At 37.0% G+C, this 26,935-nt stretch overlaps 1 protein-coding gene across 1 annotated transcript in view; it reads right to left on the reverse strand.

Moving 5' to 3' along the window:
- The window catches only part of BATF3 (basic leucine zipper ATF-like transcription factor 3), a 74,581-nt gene that overhangs the window by 13,552 nt on the left and 34,094 nt on the right, over positions 1–26,935 (reverse strand). Inside the window, exon 2 of the mRNA XM_053709361.1 lies at positions 8,144–8,248. Within this exon, the coding sequence (XP_053565336.1) occupies positions 8,144–8,248 (105 nt within the window). The remainder of the gene's footprint in view (positions 1–8,143; positions 8,249–26,935) is intronic.

Raw genomic sequence — 26,935 nt, forward strand, 5'->3', positions numbered from 1 at the left:
CATACATACAACAACAACATTAAGGAGGTAAAAGGTGAGTTTAAAATCCTCCACTACGCACAAAATATAGAAAAAATAACTCATTGGGGGGTAGTTATCAAGCCGTCTACTTTTCTGGCTTCGCCGGCCCAATACGCCCGCCTAAGCTCGCCTACCTTCGCTGCCGCGGACCTGAAAAAATACGCCTAAGTTATCAAATAAAGCTGTCAAAAAGCCGCGGGGCGATGAGCAGCGGACTGTGACAGTTATCACTCATCCGATCTCGCTGCCCTTCGGCTTTTTCCCAGCTTTATTGCTAGCCTGTCACTAAGCACTCACACTAAACTGCACTGTTCTACCCCCTATACCGGCGCCCCCCGGAGCCCCCCGCAACTAAATAAAAGTTACTAACCCCTAAACCGCCGCTCCTAGACCCCGCCGCAACTCTTATAAATGTATTAACCCCTAAACCGCCGCTCCCGGACACCGCTGCCACCTACAGTATACCTAGTAACCCCTATCCTGCCCCCCCTACACCGTCGCCCTCTATTATAAAATTATTAACCCCTATCCTGCTGATCCCGCATCTCTCCGCAACTAAATAAATAGTTTAACCCCTAAACCGCCGCTCCATGAACCCGCCGCAACCTATATTAAACCTATTAACCCCTATCCTGCCCCCCTACACCGTCGCCACCTATAATAAATTTATTAACCCCTAATCTGCCCCCCCTACACCGTCGCCACCTATAATAAATTTATTAACCCCTATCCTGCCCCCCACTACGCCGCCGCCACTGTAATAAAATTATTAACCCCTAAACCTAAGTCTAACCCTAACCCTAACGCCCCCCTAACTTAAATATTAATTAAATAAATCTAAATAAATTAACTCTTATTAAGGGCTTTTAAGGGCTGGTAAGGTAAAAGAGCTTTGAAATTTATTTATTTTAGAATAGGGTAGGGATTTTTTTTATTTTGGGGGGGTTTGTTATTTTATTAGGGGGCTTAGATTAGGTGTAAGTAGCTTAAAATTGTTGTAATATTTTTAACATGTTTGTAACTTTTTTTTTTTTTTTTAACTTAGCTTTTTTTATTTTTTGTACTTTAGTTAGTTTATTTAATTTTATTTAATTGTAGTTATTTGTAGGTAGTTTATTTAATTAATTTAATGATAGTGTAGTATTAGGTTTAATTGTAACTTAGGTTAGGATTTATTTTACAGGTAATTTTGTATTTCTTTTAGCTAGGTAGTTATTAAATAGTTAATAACTATTTAATAACTATTCTAACTAGCTAAAATAAATACAAAGTTACCTGTAAAATAAATATAAATCCTAAGATAGCTATAATATAATTATTAATTATATTGTAGCTATCTTAGGGTTTATTTTACAGGTAAGTATTTATTTTTAAATAGGAATAATTTATTAAAGTATAGTGTAGTGTTAGGTGTAATTGTAACTTAGGTTAGGATTTATTTCACAGGTACATTTCTCTTTATTTTAGCTAGGTAAGCTATTAAATAGTTAATAACTATTTAATAGTTATTGTACATGGTTAAAATAAATTGAAAGTTACCTGTAAAAAAAATATAAATCCTAAGATAGCTAGAATATAATTATTATTTATATTGTAGCTATATTAGGGTTTATTTTAAAGGTAAGTATTTAGTTTTAAATATTATTCATTTAGTTAATAAGAGTTCATTTATTTAGATTTATTTAATTAATATTTAAGTTAGGGGGGCGTTAGGGTTAGGGTTAGACTTAGGTTTAGGGGTTAATAATTTTATTACAGTGGCGGCGGCATAGTGGGGGGCAGGATAGGGGTTAATAAATTTATTATAGGTGGCGACGGTGTAGGGGGGCAGATTAGGGGTTAATAAATTTATTATAGGTGGCGACGGTGTAGGGGGGCAGGATAGGGGTTAATACATTTAATATAGGTTGCGGCGGGTTCAGGGAGCGGCGGTTTAGGGGTTAATACATTTATTATAGTTGCGGTGGGCTCCGGGAGCGGCGGTTTAGGGGTTAATATGTATAGAGTAGCTTGCGGTGGGCTCCGGGAGCGGCGGTTTAGGGGGTAATAACTTTATTTAGTTGTGGCGGTGTAGGGGGGGTCAGATTAGCGGTGTTTAGACTCGGGGTACATGTTAGGGTGTTAGGTGTAGACAGCTCCCATAGGAATCAATGGGATGTCTGTCAGCAGCGAACTTGTACTTTCGCTATGGTCAGACTCCCATTGATTCCTATGGGATCCGCCGCCTCCAGGGGTGGCGGATTGAAAACCAGGTACGCTGGGCCGTAAAAGTGGCGAGCGTACCTGCTAGTTTTTTGATAACTAGCAAAAGTAGTGAGAATGTGCCGCACTTGTGTGCGGAACATCTGGAGTGACGTAAGAATCGATCTGTGTCGGACGGAGTCCGGCGGATCGATGCTTACGTCACAAAATTCTACTTTTGCCGGTCTCGAGCCTTTGATAACTAAGGCGTATCAGCCTCGCCACAAATACGCTGCGGAATTCCAGCGTATTTGAGGTTGACGGTTTGATAACTAGGCCCCATTGTGTAGTTCGTTAACAAATCTAGACAAGCCAGAAGGCTTGTTTTTCCCACAGAAAACCTCTGGAATACATTGTTTCCAATGCAGAAAATGATTCTGGGTAATATATGCAAATTAGGTTCACAATGACACACCTTTTTACTTCAAGTCTGCTTTTCAGCAGATTCCCTTAACGCCAAAGCATCGCTGTTCACACAGCTTATAAGCTTAGCTAGGGTTAGTGCAGTGATTCATAACCATCCCAGGACAGACTGTTTCGTAGTTATTGCTACTCATCAGCTGGGAGAAGGTTTGAATCACTGCTGGGTGAAGTTGATTCCGGGCAAAATACAACAACATTTAAAATTAGGGGGAGGTAAAAGGTGAGTTTAAAATCCTCCACTACGCACAAAATATAGAGAAAATAACTCATTGTGTAGTTCATTAACAAATCTAAACAGACCAAAAGGCTTGTTTTTCCCACAGAAAACCTCTGGAATACATTGTTTCCAATGCAGCAAAGGATTCTGGGTAAGATATGCAAATTAGGTTCACAATGACACACCTTTTTACTTCAAATCTGCTTTTCAGCAGATTCCCTTAACGCCAAAGCATCGCTGTTCACACAGCTTATAAGCTTAGCTAGGGTTAGTGCAGTAATTCATAACCATCCCAGGACAGACTGATTGTAGTTATTGCTACTCATCAGCTGGGAGAAGGTTTGAATCACTGTATATAGATAGATAGATATACATGTTATCAATAGCATTATATATATATATATATATATTTAAGAATAAATAGAACATATTCTTATATGTGAAGAACATTGGAATGTGAAATATTCATATTTCATGTTGGGTTTAACGCACTTGAATAAACTCGATCGGGTTAGTGAGCAAGTATAGATGTTAGTTTGCTTGCAGTTTTGCTCTCCATTGAGGTCTATGGGAGAATGGGTTAAAGTAGTCACAATATTCTATGTTCCACTTTTCCATGTGTCAGGTATTCACACGCGCTAACTTTTTACTTTAAACTCATAATACGAGTGCAATGCGTGCAAAAAGCCTCCATCTAGCGTAGTTTATACTCTAGCGCAGCAGCGCGAGAGCTAAATTCTGCTCCACACAAGCACCAGCACTAAAAATAAATGAGACCTTCAGTCATAAGTTTCAAAAAAGGCATTTTGCTAAACTAAGTGCCTCCGGCTCCCACGGCATAACTTTTTTTTTTTTTATGTGGTGACGTTTCCACCTCTCAGCCAATAGCAGTGCTAGCCATACGGCACTGTGCCGATGGCTAGCATTATTATTATCAGGTATTTGTAAAGTGCCAACAGATTTGGCAGTGCTAAATAGCATGGCTATTAGTTTAGCAAGGATGCCGCAGCAAAGAAAAGTTACTTTAACACAGGGTCGGCTCCAAGGGGGGCATTGGGGGCAATGCCCACCCAAATGGTATGCTGTGCCCCCCAGAGCAAAAAAAAAAAGTGATTTAATTTTTTTTTTACATTTTAAAATTGACGGGTCCCCCAGGGTCCCAAATGTGGCATAAACCATTTGCGGCCACTGGACCCTGGAGATCCGCCACTTAGGAGGGCCCAGATAATCTCTTTACTCTCCTCTATTTACAACCAGATAACAAATAAAGTTGCATTTCCCTGCTAGCGCTCTCACAGTTAACCTAGGGCTTGCAATGCCCTATATATATATATATATATATATATATATATATACATACACACACACACACATACATACATACATACACACAATACACACACTGTGTGTATATATATATATTGTTTGTGTGTGTGTATATATATATATATATATATATATATAAATATATAATTTGTGTGTATATACATACTGTATATACTGTGTGTGTGCTGGTAAATATCATTAATAATATCTTTACAAGTAATGTACTGCTTGGCACTCAAACCTATTGTCACATAAAAGCTTATTTGATCATTAGTAGGGTCATTGGTAGAGCTGTACATGCAAACAGTGTCCACTGGCTGTGTCATATGTGTGAGACATTCCTGAGATATGACAAATGTAACCCCTGCACTGCCATAAATCTGGTAAATGTAACTGCTGCGGCACTGCCATACATCTTATAAATGTAACCCCTATACTCCTTGAGATATGACACATGTAACCACTGCACTTCCAGAAATATAACTCTTACTCCTGCACAGCCAGAGATCTGATAAATGTAACCCCTGGACCTCCACAGTAGGTCTGCTCTTATTTTGACTCTCATACATGCTTTTTAAATGCGTGCCCCCTCGTGAAAAAAAATGCCCCCCCCCCCATTTCATTTGTTCTGGAGCCAACCCTGCTTTAACGTACATTTATTTTTGGTGATGGTAAATTCCAGTGTTTTCGAAAAGCTAGGATTTACCTTCACTTTAAAAGAAAATATAAAATATGTTTCCATGTTAAGAGTTTCACATGCACGGAATAGTTTTATTCTTGTGCTGCAAGATGTATATGTAGCTCAGAAGCCTAACATGTTTCTACTTACTCTGCTGATGCTTTTTTTAATTTTATTTTTTCCTTTGTTTCTTGGACATTTAAAGGGACATGAATCCCTCCAATAAGGCTGCCATCCTTCTGAGATTGGTCACCAGTTTTCAAGCTGCTTGATAATGACCAGAGGCTGCCTACACCTACAGCCGGTACCTCTGTATCAATGTTTTTTTCCACAAAACTGACAAAGAGGAAGCACAGCTTCCTCATTTGCAGAATTCTGTAAAGAGGGAGTGACTGCACAGGGAATTCTCCATTCTTTCACAAACTGCTTGAAAATTGTTTGACTGGGACTGAAACCAGGGACGGATTTATAATAACATAGCGTAGGCATTTGCCTACAGGCACCCTCCATAGAGGGGCGACTGTCCCTGCCTATTATAAATACCGGCAGTGAAATAACAGCACTGAGCATGCACGACTGCCATCTTTATTAAGGTTGCCGTGGGTATTATGCATGTGCAGCATCCGGCTTCCCCAGTGCATGCACAATGCTCGCGTGACCTTAACAAATATGGCCACCGCACATACGCAGTGCTTTTATTTCACTGACAGCGGCTATCTTAGTTAAAGTCACCGGCACAGTAGTGAGTAGGGAGCACAGTGGGCAGTTCAGATTTTAGTGCCTACAGGCTCCAGGACTGTAAAACAGACCCTGACTAAACCCATATGAAAGGACCACTAAATTCAGTAAAATTGAATACTTGACAAATACCTAATGGAAAAAAATACAACAGCACTTACTTTGAATTTGATATAAGCAGTAAAATATTTTCTGGCAAATTTCAAAGTTGCTCCAGTTTTCCCTCCCCCTTTATCACGTGACAGTCATCAGCCAATCAGCCAATTATATTGTAAATATTTTTTTTTAATTGAATGCTTTATTTGAATCATGAAACTTTAATTTTGACTTTACTGTCCTTTTTATAAACTGTAATGCTTAGAGTGCTTGGAATGTAAAGTAGACAATTACAAGGAGGGCTTAGTCAAAGATAAATTAAAACTAAATTACATCAATATTTAAAGGGAATTCCAACCAATCACACTGGCTCTAGTAAACCCATCCCACTTCAGCATGACTAAATACTTGCAACATATCCTATGTATACAATCGCTTGTTGCTGTCGAGCAACACACAAGTTATGCAGGTGTTCTTGTAGCTGCACAAAGCATCGACAAACTCTCTTTTAAGGTAGGTTGCCAACATCATCCTGTTTGACAATTGTGCTCACTGTCGCTTGTTCAGGCTGAAACCATTCAGTGATGCGCCAAATTGAGGGGTGATAGTGACCAACAAGGTTAAAGAATTTATTATTCCCCTTTCACAGATGTTGGTATGAGCGCTGTTGTTCAAGGGGGCATCATGTACATTCCATATGTGAGGGGCGAACAAAGGGGAGACATGACGCACGCTCAAAGGCATCAGGGCACAAATAGATATAACTGGCTCCTGAATTAGTTGAAATGAACCACTGACATAAGTATGATCAAAATACATGAGCAAATCCTCGGCTTCAGGTAGATATTGTGGAAAGACAGTTTAAGGTATCTCCTAACTTCATCAACGTCTTCAAGGGGTAAAAAACTAAAGCATCAATCATGTTACAAAACAAAACTCTGTGACTTTATTTCTGTTCACCGTATATGCATTTTGTGATTGGCTGATCGCTGTCATATGATACAGGGGGAGGTAACAGTGAATTAACTTTGACATTTTACAGAAAATATTCTACTGTTCATTTCAAATATTAAAGGGATACTAAAGCCAATTTTTAAGCAACTTTCTAATTTACTCCTTTTTTGCAAAATAAAACACCCTGGATAGCTCTTGGTTATTGGTGGCCACATTTAGCCACCAATAAGCAAGCATAACACAGGTCCCGAAGCTTTACATTCCTGCTTTTTAAATAAAGATAGCAAGAGAACGAAGAAAAATTGATAATAGGAGTAAATTAGAATGTTGCCAAATTCTAAAACCAGACTGAGCATTCTTCCTTGTGTGAAGTCGCACACTGTGCTTTCGATTGAGCTCCATTGTTAATAAAGAAGTTTAATAAACTCTGTACCAGATGTTTAGGAATTTTAATCCCATGTATAAGTTTATTTTACTGTAAATATGTTGTATTACTATTTACTACTATTTTATATTTGCGGTTATCAAGAAAAGTTTTAAAGTTACATGAAACCCATTTTTTTTTCTTTCATGATTTTGAAAGAGAATGCATTTGTAAACAACTTTGTGATTTACTTGTATTAGAAAATGTGATTCATCTCTTGGTATCCTTTGCTGAAGGAGTAGCAATGCACTACTGGGAGCTAGCTAGTCAGCCAATGACAAGAGACAAATGTGTGTAGCCACCAATCACAAGCTTGTTCCAACTAATGTAGGATATGTACATATTCTTTTTCAACAATGGATACCAAGAGATACATTTTGAAAAAAGAAGTGAATTTAAAAGGGTCTTAAAATTACATGCTGTATCTGAATCAAGCAAGTTTAATTTTGACTTTCCTAGCCCTTTAAGTTCCAGTACATCTTGGATGGTGGATGGTTTCACCCAGCCTAAGAAGAAGCTCCAAATTCTCTCAGATTGGTGGACTAAAGGGATACTAACCCCAATTTTTTTATTTCATGATTCGGATAGATTAGGTTCAGCACCTGGGTAGCGCTTGCTAATTGATGGCTAAATGTAGTCACCAATCAGCAAGTGCTAACCAGGGTGCTAAACCAAAAATAGGCCGGCTCCTAAGCTTTCATTCCTGCATTTTCAAATAAAGATATAAATAGGACAAAGAAAAATTGATAATAGGACTACATATGAAAGTTGTTAAAACTGCATGCTCTATCTGAATCATGAAAAAAAAACATTGGGTTTAGTATACCTTTAAGTTTAAATGTTGAAAAACAACTACAGCAAACAAGTTGTTCATTTGCTTTAAAAAAAAAAATCACATTTTCCTATAGCAAGGCAACAGAAATGTCTTGCAATTACAAGGTGTCTAGTGTCCCTTTATTGAATGCAAACAATTACAGAAAAAAACAACATACTACATATACAAAGGCCACAAACTAATGTTTACCTCATGTAGTTTGTCTGCTTTCTGCGTCTGTTTTTTTCGACTTCTTTGTGCTGCTACTCTGTTCTTTTCTCTCCTCCGCACTTTTCTGTCACTTATATCTGAGCCCTAAAAAACAGGAACACAGATGTCATGGTTTTGTGAAGTTTGTTATAAGATGTATACAGGTCAGCTATTGTAATAGTAACAATGCTCTGTACTTAGTATTAGAAAGGGAGATAAATATAAATATAAAACGTTTAACAATAACAACTCATTGCAGAGTGAAATCGCATGTTTAGACCAGGCAGGACCTGAATATAAGGTCTTATTAATGTTCTTTGCAAATGGATCTTTCTGGGAATAGAAAATCAGAATTAAACTTTCATAGTTAGGTTCATTTTAAGAGGTTTTTCAATTTATTGCTGTTAAAATGTACTTATTTCACGATATATCCTTTGTTGAAAAGCATACCGAGGTAAGCTCAGGAGCAGCAAAACATTACTGGGACCTAGCTGGTGATTGGTGGCTACACATATGATTCATGTCATTAGCTTACAGATGTGTTCAGCTAGAACCCTGAGTGCATTTTTCCTCTAGCAGTGACTTAAAGGGACATTATACACTCATTTTTTCTTTGCATAAATGTTTTGTAGATGATCTATTTATATAGCCCATAAAGTTTTTTATTTAAAAAAATGTATAGTTTTGCTTATTTTTAAATAACATTGCTCTGATTTCCAGACTCCTAACCAAGCCCCAAAGTTTTATGAGAATACTGACAGATACCTACTCCAGCTTGCTCCTGTTTGTGTAAAGGGTCTTTTCATATGCAAAAGAAGGGGGAGGGGGGATTGTCTTATTTCCCACTTGCAGTGGGCTTTCCAGCTACCTTTTCAACAGAGCTAAACTGAAAGCTTCTAAGTAAGTTTTTAAACAGTTTTATACTAGATTTTTATATCAGTATCTGTGCATCTTATTCTTTATAGTAGTGTCTATTACATGCAGTTATATGAAAATGAGTGTATACTGTCCCTTTAAAGTGAAAGTCTACCATTGAAACAAATAAAGGGGACATTCATTCATTCTGTTTCACCTCTTAGCCAATAGCCGTGCGGTAAATCCGGCTTGTCTCCCTGTGGCGCCGGATTTCCCGCACGCTATTTGCCAAGAGGTGGAAACATCATACTTCATGAATGAAAGTCCCCTAAATTTGTTTCAATGGTCAATCCTAGCGTTTAAGATTTAGTAGTGTAACAGAACTCCAAATCTTCGCACAATTTGCAGGATAGCCTCAAATTGGGAGGCCAATTCTGCAGCCCTTTCACACCCTATTTAATGCATTGTTTCTCTTTAACAAAGTTGGCACCACTTAAACCCTACAACAATGCACCCAAACTGCCTCCTCTCACCTAAATCTGATTCAGAGATCTACATGGACTTGCCCACCCCAGTGCAGACACCCCCAAGGCAAATAGTGTCTATCACCAGACCAACCCGAGTACAGCCCAGGACTACCCTGGTCAAGCCGCCTTAAACTTGCTCCTACATTATTATTTTTTTAGTACCAGGAAGAATCATACAGGAGTAATTGTAGATCATAAAATTTGTGAATACAAAAATTTGACCACAAATCTAATTATCAAGGGTGCAGGTGGTGCAGATATATGATCTGATCTCCTACAGCCCATTCCTATTTTCTTATTTTTTTTTAATCTTCTCCCTTCTTTAGTTCTTCCTTGCTCTGTGTGGAGCAATTAAATTGTTAAAAAAACATAATTTATGCTTACCTGATAAATTTATTTCTCTTGTGATGTATCGAGTCCACGGATTCATCCTTACTTGTGGGATATTCTCCTCCCCTACAGGAAGTGGTAGAGAGAGCACCCACAGCAGAGCTGCCTATATAGCTCCCCCCTTAGCTCCACCCCCCAGTCATTCGACCGAAGGCTAGGAAGAAAAAGAAGAAACTATAGGGTGCAGTGGTGACTGAAAGTTTAAAAATAAAAATATATATGCCTGTCTTAATAAACAGGGCGGGCCGTGGACTCGATACATCACAAGAGAAATAAATGTATCAGGTAAGCATAAATTATGTTTTCTCTTGTAAGATGTATCGAGTCCACGGATTCATCCTTACTTGTGGGATACCAATACCAAAGCTTTAGGACACGGATTAAGGGAGGGACAAGACAGGGACCTTAAACGGAAGGCACCACTGCTTGTAGAACCTTTCTCCCAAAAATAGCCTCCGAAGAAGCAAAAGTATCAAATTTGTAAAATTTGGAAAAAGTATGAAACGAAGACCAAGTCACCGCATTACAAATCTGTTCAACAGAAGCCTCATATTTTAAAAGCCATGTGGAAGCCACAGCTCTAGTAGAATGAGCAGTAATTCTTTCAGGAGACTGTTGGCCAGCAGTCTCATAAGCCAAATGGATGATGCTTTTCAGCCAAAAGGAAAGAGAGGTAGCCGTAGCCTTCTGACCTCTCCGCTTACCAGAATAAACAACAAACAATGAAGATGTTTGACGGAAATCTTTAGTTGCTTGCAAGAAGAACTTTAAAGCACGAACCACATCAAGATTGTGCAACAGACGTTGCTTCTTTGAAGAAGGATTAGGACACAGTGAAGGAACAACAATCTCTTGATTGATATTCTTATAATAAAACTGTGCCTTTAAGAGAAAAAAAGCTGCACAAATTCTGCAAAACAGTGTAAAAAAGCAGTAAACATAACGAAATTTTTACAGTAGTATCATTTAGCCTTAGTAACTTTGCACAGCTATGCAAATAAACAATTAACCCCTTAATGGCAAAACCGGATTGAAAAAACATCAAAACCAATAAAAAAGACTTTCAGCACTTTGCCACAGCTCTGCTGTGGCTCCTACCTGCCCTTCAGAACAATTTGTGGGGGGAAAAAAACTTCTTTTACAGCCCTCAAAACACGGCAGGAACCTCTGGAGAAGCAGTTAGAAGTCTCAGAGGAAAAGAAACTGCACAACTGAGGCCCAAAAATAGGCCCCTCCCACCTCACTCGAGTTTTGAGGCCTAACAGACAAACACTAGAGTGTCTCTAAATTAACCATGTGGGTTAGAAAACTCAAAAACAAGCCACAATTACACCTTTAGTCCCTTCAAAAAAACGTTATAATTGCATCATTTACTGAATAAACAAAAACGTTTTTACCAAACAGTGTCACCAGTAACTAATGAGCCCTTTATGCAAGCTGAAATTCCTATCCAAGTTTCTGAATACAGCTTACCCTTCCCTCATGGGGATATTGCCAGCCTTTTCTAGAAATAACATAGTCTGTCTAGAAAAAAATAGACTGAACATACCTTAATGCACTTTAGCCTGCAAACTGTTCCCCCAAACTGAAGTTTTCCTGTACTCTTCAGCCCTTGTGAGAACAGCAGTAGATCTTAGTTACAAAGTGCTAAGATCATCATCCTCCTTGCAGAAATCTTCATCCCTTTTTCTGCAGAGAGTAAATAGTACACACCGGTACCATTTAAAAATAACAAACTTTTGCTTGAGAAAATAAAAACCTAACATTTTTGTCACCACACTCCTCTTTGCCCTTCCTAGCAGTTAAGCAGGCAGAGAGAATGCCTGGGGGTGGAGCTAAGGGTGGAGCTATATAGGCAGCTCTGCTGTGGGTGCTCTCTCTGCCACTTCCTGTAGGGGAGGAGAATATCCCACAAGTAAGGATGAATCCGTGGATTCGATACATCTTACAAGAGAAATAAACTTAACTACAAGTTTAGCACCGCTGTCATCCTTTAGGTTTGGGGGTGCTACAGTAACAAATGGGGTGGGGGCACATAGCACTGGGCAGTACCCCCTAGAGCTACCTCTGGCATCATGTAAGATTATTTTGTAACTGATGGAGTCACCAACACAAGCCACAAAATTGGTATTAGAGACTTTGATGGAGGCTTCAAGATAAGTCACAAAGTTGGTATTTTTGACTTTACAGTAATGTAGACACCAAAAAAAACACAAAGGGGTCGATTTATCAAATGTCTGTCCAATATGATCTGCTCAGCGGATCATGTCCGACAGACATCGCTAAATGCTGACAATTTAACATTGCACAAACAGTTCTGGTGAACTGCTTGTGCAATGCCGCCCCCTGCAGATTCGCGGCCGCTAGCAGGGGGTGCCAATCCACCTAATCATATGTGATTGGGTGGATTGATGTCTGCAGCCTCAGAGGCGGCGGACCAGTTAAGGAGCAGCGGTCTTAAGACGCGGAAACAGTGGCATCAGGGGCCATTCAGTCCTTAATAAATCAGCCCCAATGGGGTCAACTACAATCCTTTAAAAAGAAAGTATCTAATGTATTTATACAGAAAACCACAATTAATGTCTATCAGGATTTTGCAGATAAATAATTTGATACGTTTTTCTAAATGATTGTGATCAACCACAAAGTTGGTAGTTTTGACTTAATTATATAGCAAAACGATTGAAGAAACATTTCCAGCACTCTTTTCATCACCTAGAAGGAATTTATGCTGGACCACAAGAAGATATAACTAATACCCAAATACGATTACCCAAATGTATATGATACTGGGCTCCCAGTCATGGGAAGGAATATGAGAATGTTTTGGTGCATCCACTCATTTATTTAGGAGGCAGTGAAAGAGGGAGATGGCTTGATGTAAGTGCAACAGAGGCATCATCTCGATCAGGGCCTGTTCATTGAAAACTCTCCGCTCAGTTGAGATGATCTAAAATGATCCTCCAGCACTGATTTCACAGTTTCTAAGTAACTTTAACAAATTAGGATATACTTTATATATTTATATGTATCTTTTACAAGTTACATTGCACATTAAAGGGACACTGTAACCAAAAATTTTCTTTTGTGATTCAGATTGAGCATGAAATTTTAAGCAACTTTCTAATTTACTCCCATTTTCAATTTTTCTTCGTTCTCTTGCTATCATTATTTGAAAAAGAAGGCATCTAAGCTTTTTTTTGGTTTCAGTACTCTGGACAGCACTTTTTTATTGGTGGATGAATTTATCCACCAATCAGCAAGGACAACCCAGGTTGTTCACCAAAAATGGGCCGGCATCTAAACTTACATTCTTGCACTTCAAATAAAGATACCAAGAGAATGAAGAAAATTTGATAATAGGAGTAAATTAGAAAGTTGCTTAAAATTTCATGCTCAATTTGAATCACGAAAGAAAAAATTTGGGTACAGTGTCCCTTTAAGTTTCATCTTTTTAAAATAAAACTGAAAAAAACTGTCAGCTTCAGTTTCCCAGATAGCGTCATTACTATGGGTCAGATAATCAAACATTCTCTAGTTTGGAGAGCAATTATCATGCAGGCTTCACAGGTGCTAAACTCACTGAATTTTATAAGAAAATGGTGAGACCTGGAACTCCCAGAGAGATGAAAGATGTCTTCAAAAGACAGTAATGAAACTTATTGAAACTCTCTGGAATACAAAATTTGACAAAGGAGAGAGAAGGTAACTGGAGAATACATGGGGTTGATATAAAGGCTCAGTTTGTATCAATTACAAATTAAATTAAAATGTTTTCACTACAATTGAACTTACTTTTGCCTATATTGTAGCATATATTACTTGTCTGTTAGTTAAAATAAGTGTATTGTGAATTTTGAGCAAACTTCACCTGCATACAACAAGATAAATCAGTAAAACCAGTTTGTTTAAAATGGTTACATAATTTCACAATAATTGTAAAAGAGCTTCAGACATACCCTGGGAACTCCCCTGTTCAGTCCATGGAACTGCCCTGTCCCTCCCACTTTCTAAAACTGTCAGTTTTAGTTTACAATGGAGCAAATCCAAAGTGCAATGTAATTTGTAAAAGATACACAGAAATATACAAAGTATGATCCTAATTTGTTACAGTAACACAGAAACCTTCAAAACATAATCAGAATTTGTAAAATAACTGCTGGATCTAAATATAAATGCATTAAAATATAAAAGAGAAATGTAATGTTTAAATGTAAATAATACTAAAATGTATTGTAAAGTAATATAAAATACAAAGCACAAAGTATAAGTGTAACAAAGCTCATATCATGTAGTCTGAACTACAATTTCTGTCCAAGCAGGAGAATCTTTGCTCATCAGAGCCTCACTGAACACCTCTCAATGGTGCAACTCACCCACTATGCCCTGCATCAATTTTTTTGTAAATTAATACCTTTATTCCCCTTGATTACTAATTTTCTCCTCACTCCAAAACACATCTAGTTGGGTTAGAACGTCATTGCCATGTTTGCTGGCTGGGTTGATAAAACTTTACCAATGTTTCTATTAGCAGGAGGGATGAAATCAAAGTGAGTTTTGCCCAATCTGGAGATTTACAGAAGTGTAACAAATACAGAACAGTGGTTTAGAATGTCTTTATTAAAACATACAATTCAGCAATTACTTGAAAGGCACACTAAAGTCAAGATTTAGATAGAGCATGCAATTTTAAGAGACTTTCAAATTTACTTACATTATCTAATAGTCTTTTTAAATACACATTTACAGAAGCACCAGGTGAAACTGAACATGTGCAATCGTTCACAGTGTATATGTATATAAGTCTGTGGTTGGCTGATGGCTGCCACATGATACAGGGGGCTGGCAAACTGAGTAAATGTTATTGCATTGTGTTTTATTATGTACTTGTTGCTTATGCATTGCTACTGTATTTAATGGTACTTTAAAGGGCAGTCTATTCAAAATTAAACTTTCGTGATTCAGATAGGGCATGCAATTTTAAACAACTTTCCAGTTTACTTTTATCATCAAATTTGCTTTGTTGCCTTGGTCTTCTTTGTTGAAAACTACACCTAGGTAAGCTCATATGCTAATTTCTAATCCATTGAAGGCCACCACTTGTCTCAGTGCATTTTGAGTTTTCCACAGCTAGTCAGAGCTTGTGTTCCATATTAGATAAACATTGTGCTCACTTCCATGAAGTTATTTGTAACTTCAAAGAGTCAGCACTGATTGGCTAACGTTCTGTCAAAAGAACTTTAAAAAGGGGGCAGTCTGCAGAGGCTTAGATACAACGTAATCATAGAGGTTATGAGGCCTATTTAACAAATGTCTGTCGGACAGACATCGTTGAATGCGGAGAACAATACGCCAATGGGCCGCCAGCAGGGAGGTGTCAATCAACCAGATCGTACTCGATCGGGTTGAATTGTGGCGATTCCTGTTCGCTTGCTCAGAGCAGGCGGACAGGGTTATGGAGCAGCGGTCTTTGTGACCGCTGCTCCATAACTTGTGTTTCTGGCGAGTCTGAAGACTCACCAGAAACACGGGCCATCAAGCTCTATTCGGAGCATGATAGATAGGCCCCAAAGAGTATATTAGTATAACTGTTGGTTATGCAAAACTGGGGAATGGGTAATAAAGGGATTATCTATCTTTTTAAACAATACAAATTCTGGAGTAGACTGTCCCTTTAAGTTTTGAAAGATAACTTTACAAATACCTTAAAATGTTGTTTAAGACCTTATATAATTAGCCACATTGTTAAAATTCACAAAGGCCCCTAGATTACAAGTGGAGTGCAACTGATGTGCAAGGTTTGTTATCTTTTGCTCGGTCCTATGCTAAGAATAACACACAATATGGTATTACAAGTGGATCACAAACAAAGGTTAACCAAGATTATTAATGCAGGTGACATTTTTTTAGTGTGTACTACACTCTTAAAGGGACAGTCTACACCAGAATTGGTATTCTTTTAAAAGATAGATAATCCCTTTATTACCCATTTCCCAGTTTTGCATAACCAACACAGTTATAATAATATACTTTTAACCTCTGTGATTATCTTGTATCTAAGCCTCTGCAAACTGCCCCTTTTTTCAGTTCTTTTGACAGACTTGCAGTCTAGCCAATCAGTGCCTGCTCCCAGATAACTTCATGTGCACGAGCACAGTGTAATCTATATGAAATACGTGAACTAACAGCCTCTAGTGGTGAAAAACTGTTAAAATGCAATCTGAAGGAGGTGGGCTTCAAGGTCTAAGAAATTAGCATATGAACCTCCTAGGTTAAGCTTTCAACTAAAAATACCAAGAGAACAAAGCAAAATTGGTGATAAAAGTAAATTGGAAAATTGTTTAAAATTACTATCTGAATCATGAAAGTTTATTTTGGCCTAGACTGTCCCTTTAAAGGGCCATGATACCCAAATGTTGAAACACTTGAAAGTGATGCAGCATAGCTGTAAAAAGCTGACTAGAAAATATCACCTGAACATCTCTATGTAAAAAAGAAAGATATTTTACCTCAAAAATTCCTCAGTAGCCACATCCCATTGTAAAGGACTTCTAAGCAACAAATCAGTATGTCTGTTCCAGGACAGCTAAGGGGGTGAGCTTACGTGCACACTAATCTTATTTCTCTATTCAGTTTAAGGAAGTTTACTATGAAATCTCATGAGATCACTGTAAAAGAGTTCATGACCTCAGCACTGCTGATGCTGATTGGCTGCTGTTCATTTCTTCATTATTATTGTTTTACCTGCAGCTGAGCAACAGCTAAGTATATTTGTTTACACAGAACTTACTCTGCTGAGCTGAGGGAATTGTGAGGTAAAATATCTTCTTTTTTTACATAGAGATGTTCAGGTGAAATTTTCCTGTCAGCTTTTTACAGTTATGCTGCATCAGTCTCAAGTGATTTAGCATATGAGTATTATTTCCCTTTAATGGACATTGCAGGGAACACAATTAGAACTCATATTTCAAGTGGTGAGTTAAAGGGATATTACTCCTTTGGTAAAAACAAACGTTAAATCAAAGTAAAAATTAAACAGATTGTGTAAAAAAAAACAGCAAACAACTAACTTGGTCTTTTTTTTAGCAAAATTAGCTCTTAAAATTTCTCACTGTAGCATCAGCCCTCAGTGTAATAAGAGTGGAACATTTTTGAAACTTAAGTTTCATTCTGCTATTTCTGAGCATTAACAAATCGGACTCCCTTTTATCTAGTCTATCTATTCATTTAATACTAAACAAACTCTGGAAGTTTTATGACATCCTGCTAGATTTCGGTAGAGACCACAGCTAAATGTATGGCTGTGACAGTAAGTAATGGACTCTGCACAAATGCAGTTTAAAAAAACAATAATGTAAAATCCATGTAAATAGATGAATAATACATATTGCAATCATTTCTATTAGGTATATACCACTGCTTAGTGCTTTTTCATTACAACAATGAATCAGGCTATTTAATATCCCTTTGTTGTGCTCAAGCTCAATATAAAATACAGCTGCATTGTTTTTCTGCTTTTGGAGACCTATCACTGGTTGTTTCCATAACAAAACACATGAACATTCTATGGATATAAAGCAGTTAGAAATATTATATCTAAAATAAAGGTTTATTATTGACAAAAAGCTTTTAACACAGGATTAATGGGATATGGTATAAGGCTTGGAACGGCTCAAAGGTGCATATGTACTTACATTTCAGTGAAACACTATAGTATATACTGTATACCAGTGAAGAACTCCACTACTTGAGTGAAGGTTTATTGCACAATAGTCTTAGAATAGAATAGCGCTAATATTTTTGCGCTCCTCTTGTAATCTAGCCCAAAATGTATTCATCGGTGACAGATGGGTGACGCGCCCTCGGGCGATCGCACGCATTTTACAACACATGCAAATTTTCAGTAAAAACAATAGGGCTAGCTATGGCTGAGGGCAAATGCAATGCAATCCTTCTACGCACTACATAATAAAACAATTGTTAGACAAATGTTTGTTTTTTTATTTTTAAAAAGGAATGAGAAGTAGCTATTAAACTAACTATGACTTGTTCTTTTTAATTTAGCATTTATGTTTGTTAACTTCTATTTTCAATTGCTTCCTTTTTCCTTTTAATAGAAACTTAAATGACTAATTTATAAACATTTGACTTTGTTTTATTAAAGTTTTGATAAATCTGATTTCATAAAAATAAAAAAAACTACGAAATACCCTGGAATAAAACAAAATATACATATGCACATACAGGGAGGGAATAAAGGGACAGTAAAGTCAAAATTAAACGTTTATTATACAGATAGAACATGCAATTTTAAACAACTTTCCAATTTACTTCTATTATCAGATTTGTTCTCTTGGTGTCTTTTGTTGAAGAGTAAACCTAGGTATGCTGATAGGGGCTCAGGAGCATGCACATATTGACAGTATTCTACGGCAGCAGTGTTTGTAACTATGTATACATGGCTATAAACATTGATTCAAACACTGCTGGCCAGATGGCTAAAGACACGTGCATACTCCTGAACTCACCTAGGATTACTCTTTAACAAAGGATTCCAAAGAGACTAAGCAAAATTGATAATAAAAATAAAGTGGAAAGTTTAAAACTGCATGCTCTGTCCAATCCATTTAAGTTTAATTTTGACTTTACTGGCCCTTTAAATTAGCAAAGTATAACACACGTGCAACAGTGCCTTACCACTTGATTTTCAGAATCTTAAACAGGCAAGTAAGGGGTTAAGTTGTATAACACACTCATATGAGTATTTTAACCACTTAAAAGAAAATCAAATATAGCAGTTAATACAGTTAATATGAGGACTGCATGAAAAATACATTGACAATCAAGGGGTGAAATCACTGCTGTAGAACAGACTTTCAGAAGCTTATTGACTATCCCCTTACTTTGTACCATATATGGCCTGTCGTCCATGCTTGGCGCTCTGCCTTCCTATCACTGCCTTGCTTAGAAAAGGAGTGCTGAACTAAGTAGTTCTACAGGTGCACAACACAAAGGGCCAGATTACAAGTGGAGTGCTAACAGTTACGTGCCAGCCATAAGGGTTTATTGCAGGTGTTTGTCGGGTTTACCGCTTGTATTACGAGTTCAACTTAAACGCGATCACTTGAGCTCAGTCACGATTTACACTAGAATGATAACCGCGTCCCCAGAGCTTTAGTTAACTGCTTCGCGAAACAAAAAAGTGTCACAAAACACATCAAAAATACATTACAAAGCACAGTTATACTCATAATAACACCTTCTAATAATAAATATTATTAAAAATATTGCACACAAACGTTATAAGGGTTCCTCAAAGATTTGAGGTCTCAGGTACTAAAACAAAAAAGGCAGGAAAGGGGCTTTAATGTAGACATACATACAAATACATGTCTGTAGATGTATATGTATGTATATTTATATGTCTATATATGTTTAGGAGTATTTACAGACATATATCATATATAAACACATAAATACATATGTATACACAAATAGACATATATAAGTGCAGTGGAGATGAAAACATATAAGAACATATTTATGCAATATTCATATTTAATAAAGTGTTATAGTGTATTTACTGTAAATATTTGACATTCCAATGTTCTTCAAATAGCAGAATCTGTTCTATGTGTTTATAAATAGATATGCCTATATATATTTATCTATATATACATGTATATAATTATATATAGGTATAAATATATATTTGCGCAAATTAATAAATAGAACATATTCTTCTATGTGAAGAACATTGGAATGTGAAATATTAATATTTTCATGTTGGGTTAGCACACATGAGAATATGCGATTGGGTTTGTGCTCGAGTTGGGTGTTACATTTTTTTGCTCCATTGTCTTCTATGGGGGAATATGTGAACGTGCACAAAATATTCTAACCGGCTTTTTGTGCTCATTGGGTTAGCGCGAGAGCGAAAACAGTTTACTTTCAACTCATAATATGAGCGCAACCCGACAAGTACAAAAAGCTTACTTCTAGCGCAGGTAACGCTCGAGCGGGAGCGTTAAATAATGCTCCACTTGTAATTTGGCCAAAAATGGGGGAGCAGGTTTGGAGGTTCATATTTTGCTGGAGCACAGTTTCTCTCCCCCAGGATGTCTTAGGGGCATTTACCAGGTGGTAGATAGTTTTAGGTCACATAGTGCACTGTTTTGTACATTCTGTTTAGCTCATCTACATAGAGTTATATTTGTATTTTAACAAATGGTGTGTGAGCAAAACAGTTTTTGGTTTTGTAGCTTCCTGAGTAAAGTGTTGAAATAAAAATAAACAAGAAAGTAAGAACTGTCTGGTAGAGACAGTAATCTATGCTTAGAGGAACTGGGAGATCTGGCATGATATTTACAATTATGTTGGTCAAAAGTTATTTAATGGTAGTATAAATGCTGGCTACTGATATATGTTAATAAAAAAATAGAATGAAGTATTGTTAGCCAAGAAGAAAGTACAATCATCATAAACTGTTGGGTCTCTTTGCCAGCCATAACAAATTGAAGTTATATGGTTTTGCCCAGTTTTGATATGAATATACAATAATCACTATATATCACATTTTATCACATTCGGTAGTATTATCACAAGATAGAGAGAGTACATTTCTAGAACATTTAGTTTAAATCTAGAAAGAATGTTTTTTTGCTTGTTTGTATGTTTGTTTTTTGGTTACAGTCCTTAAGGAGTGGAAAATTTCCTTTTGTACTGTGATTCCCAAGGAGTGGTTGGCAGACATTTTTAAGCGCATACGCCGCCCAAATTAGAGATCTTCTAAAAAAATAATCTTGTAAACATTACAGTAGCCCACGGGCAGAATGAGTCAACAACTTCTTTTTAAGTGTCACATAGGGAAATCAATAAAGCTAGGTGCCCCTAGCTAGATGATCATAGAAACATAGATTTTGACAGCAGATACGAACCCTAGGCCCAACAAGTCTGTCCAAAATTTCCTAACAGTGTAAACTTATCTAGTTTGTTGGATAGCCTCATGTTTATCCCATGCATTCTTGAATTGCCCCACAGTGTTTATCCTTAAGACCTCTAATGGAAGTTTATTCCATTCCATCGTTGCCACCAAAGACCTAGATTGTATAGCTCTTTACAAGATCTGTGCATATACATTTACACAGTTTAGTCATCCATTTTCAAATTTAAAGGGGTATGGGATTTCAAACTTCTCAATTTACATCTATTATCAAATGTGTTTTGTTCTCTTAATATAATTTGATAAAGAGCATACCAAGGTAGGTTGAGGCATAGCAGATGGGAGCTTGCTGGTGAATGGTAGCTGCACATGTATGCCTAACAGAGTCCCAAAGCAAAGTCCAGGTTCAAACCAGAAGTCTGGAAACCAGGTACCAGTCCAATCTTTCACAGCACACAAGGGTAAATCAGACGGATATGGACCTCAAAAAAAATATTTTGTGATTGAGACGGAGCAAACAATTTTAAAAAAAATCCAATTTACTTATGAAATGTGCTTCATTCCCATGGTATTCCTTCTTGAAGATATACCTAGGTAAGTGTCTGGAGCACTACATGGCAGAAAATAGTGCTGCTATCTAGTACTCTTACAAAACTGCTGTCATCTAGTGCTTCAGACATGTGCTCCTGAGCTAACACCCATGCTTTTCAACAAACTATACCAAGAGAAGTTGATAATAGAAGTAAATTAGATAGTTGTTTTAAATTGCATGCTCTATCTTATTCTTGGGTTTCATATACATTTAAGAGGATCCTTCTCTAGAACTAAGCGGCCTAAGCCCAAACCCTGAAAAATAGCCCCACACCCATATCCTTCATCCACCAAACTTTATAGTGGGCACCACGCATTCCAGTAGGTAGGTAGTGTTCTCCTGCCATCTGCCAAACCCAGCTTCTTCCATCAGACTTCACTAAAGTGAAGCGAAATTCATAGCTGAAGAGAACACATTTCTACTGCTCCTGTAAAACAGTAAGAAGGCGCAACATGGTCTAAATCCACATATATTCAATGGGTAGAAGGGGAGAAATATTCATACTCACAAGCTTCATAGCACTCTCATGTGCTAATAAGTGTAGACTGGTCTTACAGTGAACCAGCTCACTGAACCTCTGAAATCCCCTTGCGTTTGCAGGTTACACTGAAGAGTTTCTGATGCTGGAGGTTCAGTTTCAATATGCACGCTAACCCAGCCGTAATAAATGTTTGCTTTTAGCTCAGTAAGCGCGAAAGCGAAAAAGTTATTTAGCACTCCACTTGTAATCTGGCACAATATATTTTAACGTGCTAGGCACTTCAGCACTTGGTGGTCCATTTTGTGAGTTTGCGTGGTCTGCCACTTAGTGACTGAGCTGTTGTTGCTCCTAGATGCATACAGTTGAGTGGGGAAAGATCTAGTACAGCAGAAATTTAATAAACTGACTTGTGGCAAAGGTGGAATCCTATGACAGTGCCATATTTAATGTCACTGAGCTCCTCAGTACAAACCATTGTAGTACCATTGTTTGTCTATGAAGGTTTCATGGCTATCTGATATATTGTATGCACCTGTTAGCAATAGGTGTAGCTGAAACACCTGAGCTCAATAATGAGGGATAACCACATACTTTTGACCATATAGCGTTTATTGACCAAAAATGTAATAATCCACAAATGTGCAATAAAAGAAAATGCAATAACACTTACTCTGAATTTCAAATAATCAGTAGAAACCCCAAAAAAATTATTTGATGATTTTGAAAGAGCATGTAATTTTAAACAACTTTCTAATTTACTTCTATAATGTAATTTGCTTCATTCTTGTGATAATCTTTGTTGAAAAGCATATCTAGATAGGCTCAATAGCTGCTGATTGGTGGCTACACATAGATGCCTCGTGTGATTGGCTCACTGATGTGCATTGCTATTTCTTAAACAAAGGATATCTTAAGAATGAAGCAAATTAGATAATAGAAATAAATTGGAATGTTGTTTAAAATTGTATTCTCTATCTGAATAATGATAGAAAAAAAATGTGTTTAGTGTCCATTTAAAGGGACAAAAAACACTTTGAGATGGTAATATAAAATGATAAATCATATATATAAAAAAAACTCTGCAATATACTTTCATTATTTATTTTGTCCCCCTTTCCTGTAATTCCATTCTGAAATTGTGAGCTTTTCAGTTCCTGTTAGAAATGGAAGTGCAGAACACTGTTATATTCCACACAGTCATTGGCTGTACACTCTAGTGACCTATTTATAACTGTTCCTAAATGGCCACAGCAGAGAAGGTAACCTAAGTTACAACATGGCAGCTCCCATTGTTTTATAGGCACTAAAACTGTACAATTATGTAATCTATATTTAAACTGCTAATCAAAATTCTTTCTTTGAATGCAAGTGGAGCTCTAATTAACTCTCCCGCTCGAACATTACCTGCACTAGAAGTAAACTTTTTGCACACTTTCGGTTGTGCTCGTATTACAAGTTGAAAGTTAAAAGTTATTGATTGCGCATAAAAAGCTGAACTTACAATAACGAGCACGCGATAACGTATTCCCCTATAGAAGTAATGTGTACATATGTATTTATGTATTTATATGTCTGTAAATACATATATACATAAATACATTTGTACACACATATAAACATCTATATACATACATATACATTTTTAGACGTATATATATGTATGTATGTCTATGTTAAAGCTCTTTACCTCATATCTTTGAGCTCTTATAACTTTTTTTGTGCAATGCTTTATATATATATATATATATATATATATATATATATATATTTATTAGATGGTGTTATTATAAGTGTAACTGTACTTTACAATGTATTGGGGATGTGGGAAGGGATTGCATTATAACAACATATACTTTTGTATATCATAACTTAAAAAATCTGCCAAGAAAATGTCATCTCTGTGTGAACAAGGAAGATATTTTATCTGTGCTCTGCAGCTAGTCTTTTTAAAGTCATCTGCACTGCAGGGGCGTATTTAGGTTTTGTGCTGCCCTAGGCACTCATAATTCTGCTGCCCCCCAAAAAAAAAATATATATATATTAGGCCTTTTTCCCCTTCACATTTTTTGGGTCAGTGTGCAAAATGTTTTTTTTTTTTCATAACAATTCAAAAGAAAATGGCTAGCAAAACACTTGCATACAGGTGGGTTGAATTGCAAGCATCTCATACCATTTTCTCCCTGAGAGAAGGGAGAGAGAAGAAGGGGAGGGGAGAAAAGGGAGGGAAAGAAAAGAAGGAAGGGAGGGAAGGGAGAAGAGAAAAGTAGGTATGGAGAGGAGAAAATGGGGGAGGGAAAGAAAGTGATAGAAGGGAGCAAGGGAGGGAGTTGAGAGAAAGAAGGGAGGAAGGAAGGGAGGGAAAGAAATAAGGGAGGGAGTTGAGAGAAGGAGTGAGTTGAGGAAGGGAGGGAGAAAGGGAAAGAAGGGAGAGAAAGAATACACTTTGAAAACTATCACTGCCCTTTACATGCAACAACATACAGTAATTACCATCATTCAAGTAATGAAACGTTTTAAGTGTCCGTTTACTATTTACTTAGTGGGTTCATGAATGCAGAGAAAGCTAGCTATTAGTAGCTAACATACATTAGTGCTGAGAGTTTATGATTAGACATCACAAGCTGATCTAAGCAGTGCACAGATGCATTCAGTCTGTTAGTTACTAAGACCTGCAATAAGCACTGCGCTCCCTGATCCACCACAGCTGACAAGGGGAGGCAGCATATCGGCACAAGGTCTTCTCCAGCCTCACCTTGTAAGCATATTCCGGGCAAGTTTCTCACCAAGAACGCTTCCACTGCAAAAATGCAGCTCTAAATGAAGCAACGGTTTAAAGGAGCACTGCCTGTAAAGAGTGATCTTAATCAGTGCACGTTCCTTGTCTTCTCTGTAAAAGCCTGCACTTTATCGCTCACTGTACTGTGTGCTGGCTTTTAGAGAGATGATAGGGCAGATGTGCTGCCCCTCCCAAATCTGCTGCCCTAGGCACCGGCCTTGTTGGCCTAGGCCATAATACACCCCTGCTGCACTGTGAAATAAAATAGCCAAAACAGCTTAATCAGTGCTGAGTTAACACTTTGTTTAAGTGTGATCTTGTGGAATTTCACCAAAATCTCATGAGATTTTATAGTAGACTTCCTTAAACTGAGGAGAGAAATAAAGAAAGATGCACACTTCCTTGTCCTAGGACAAGCATCCAGATTGGAGGCTTAAAGACACTTTACAGTGGGATGTGCCTACTGAGAAAATATTGAGGTAAAATATCTTCCTTTTTTACATAGAGTTGTAAAGGGACAGTTTACTCAAAGCATTTCTCCCCTTAAATTTGTTCCCAAAGATCCACTTTACCTGCTGGATTGTATTACATTGTTTACAAGTATTTCCTTTACACTTATATTGGCATTTGAAATAGTTGAATTAGTCTATAGTATCCCCACTTATTCTGAAAGTATTTGGCCTTAGGGCCAAGCTATAAATAAGCTGTGTTAACGCAAACAGCAGAATAAATTACACTCCCAGTGGGGTATAGAAGAGATAAGGTAATAAAATGTTAATTTTCCATTGTTCTCTCCAAGTATTGGAGTTGTGCCTACTGAGAAAATATTGAGGTAAAATATCTTCCTTTTTTACATAGAGTTGTAAAGGGACAGTTTACTCAAAACATTTCTCCCCTTAAATTTGTTCCCAATGATCCACTTTACCTGCTGGATTGTATTAAATTGTTTACAAGTATTTCCTTTACACTTATATTGGCATTTGAAATAGTTGAATTAGTCTGTGGTATCCCCACTTATTCTGAAAGTATTTGGCCTTAGGGCCAAGCTATAAATAAGCTGTGTTAAAGGGACACTGAACCCAAATTTGTTCATTTGTAATTCTGAAAGAGCATGCAATTTTAATCAACTTTCTAATTTACTCCTATTATCATTTTTTCTTCGTTCTCTTGCTATCATTTTTTTAAAAAGAAGGCATCTAAGCTTTGTTTTGGTTTCAGTACTCTGGACAGCACTTTTTTATTGGTGGATGAATTTATCCACCAATCAGCAAGGACAACCCAGGTTGTTCAACAAAAATTGGCCGGCATCTAAACTTACATTCTTGCATTTCAAATAAAGATACCAAGAGAATGAAGATAATTTGATAATAGGAGTAAATTCGAAATTTGATTGAAATTTCATGCTCAATCTGAATCACAAAATTAATTTTTTGGGTACAGTGTCCCTTTAACGCAAACAGTGGGGTATAGAAGAGATAAGGTAATAAATGTTATTTTCCATTGTTCTCTCCAAGTATTGGTGATTGGTTTACGGACAGATATAAGATAAAGACGCAGGTATATGTACACAATGTGATAAAGTAATGACATCTGATTATACCTACAAGCTCAACCCATTTTATTAGGTTGTGGCTTCAAAACACAAAACCAGCTAATTCATATACACAAATAAACCTTCAAAAGTAAATTCTCATACATTTTATACTCTACAACTGGTAAACAAAGTAATTGGCAACAAATTAAGGTAAAAACAATTTTACAGTATACTGTCCTTTTAATTTGATATTTTGTAGTCAAGTTTGTAACATTAGGGCATCATGTCTCTTTAAGTTTCATTTTCACACATATTGGTTTTATTTGTTGGTTTTTTTTTATTCCTTTAAAGGGACATTCTGGTCAAAATTTAAATGCACATATATTTATTACATCTTTGAATACAAAACATATTTGCAATACACATGCATTAGCAAAAATGCTTCTAGTAAATATTATCACTGTTTTAGAGTTATCATGTTTTTCTGTACATGCATGTGACTCAGATATTCTCAGTGCCCCAGCATTGTAAATACTACAGCTGCTCAAACTGCAAGTGGGGTTGTATCATATCAGCAATTAACAAAACCTTAGGCACCCTGAGAAAGTGCTGTGTTTAAAATGCTGATGCACAGGGCATACTTCAATACACTTTTGAAACAGCTATAGCTTTTATAGAATCATTTTTGCTAATAC

Source organism: Bombina bombina, chromosome 4, assembly GCF_027579735.1.
Source record: "Bombina bombina isolate aBomBom1 chromosome 4, aBomBom1.pri, whole genome shotgun sequence".
In the NCBI taxonomy this organism is placed as follows: Eukaryota; Metazoa; Chordata; class Amphibia; order Anura; family Bombinatoridae; genus Bombina; species Bombina bombina.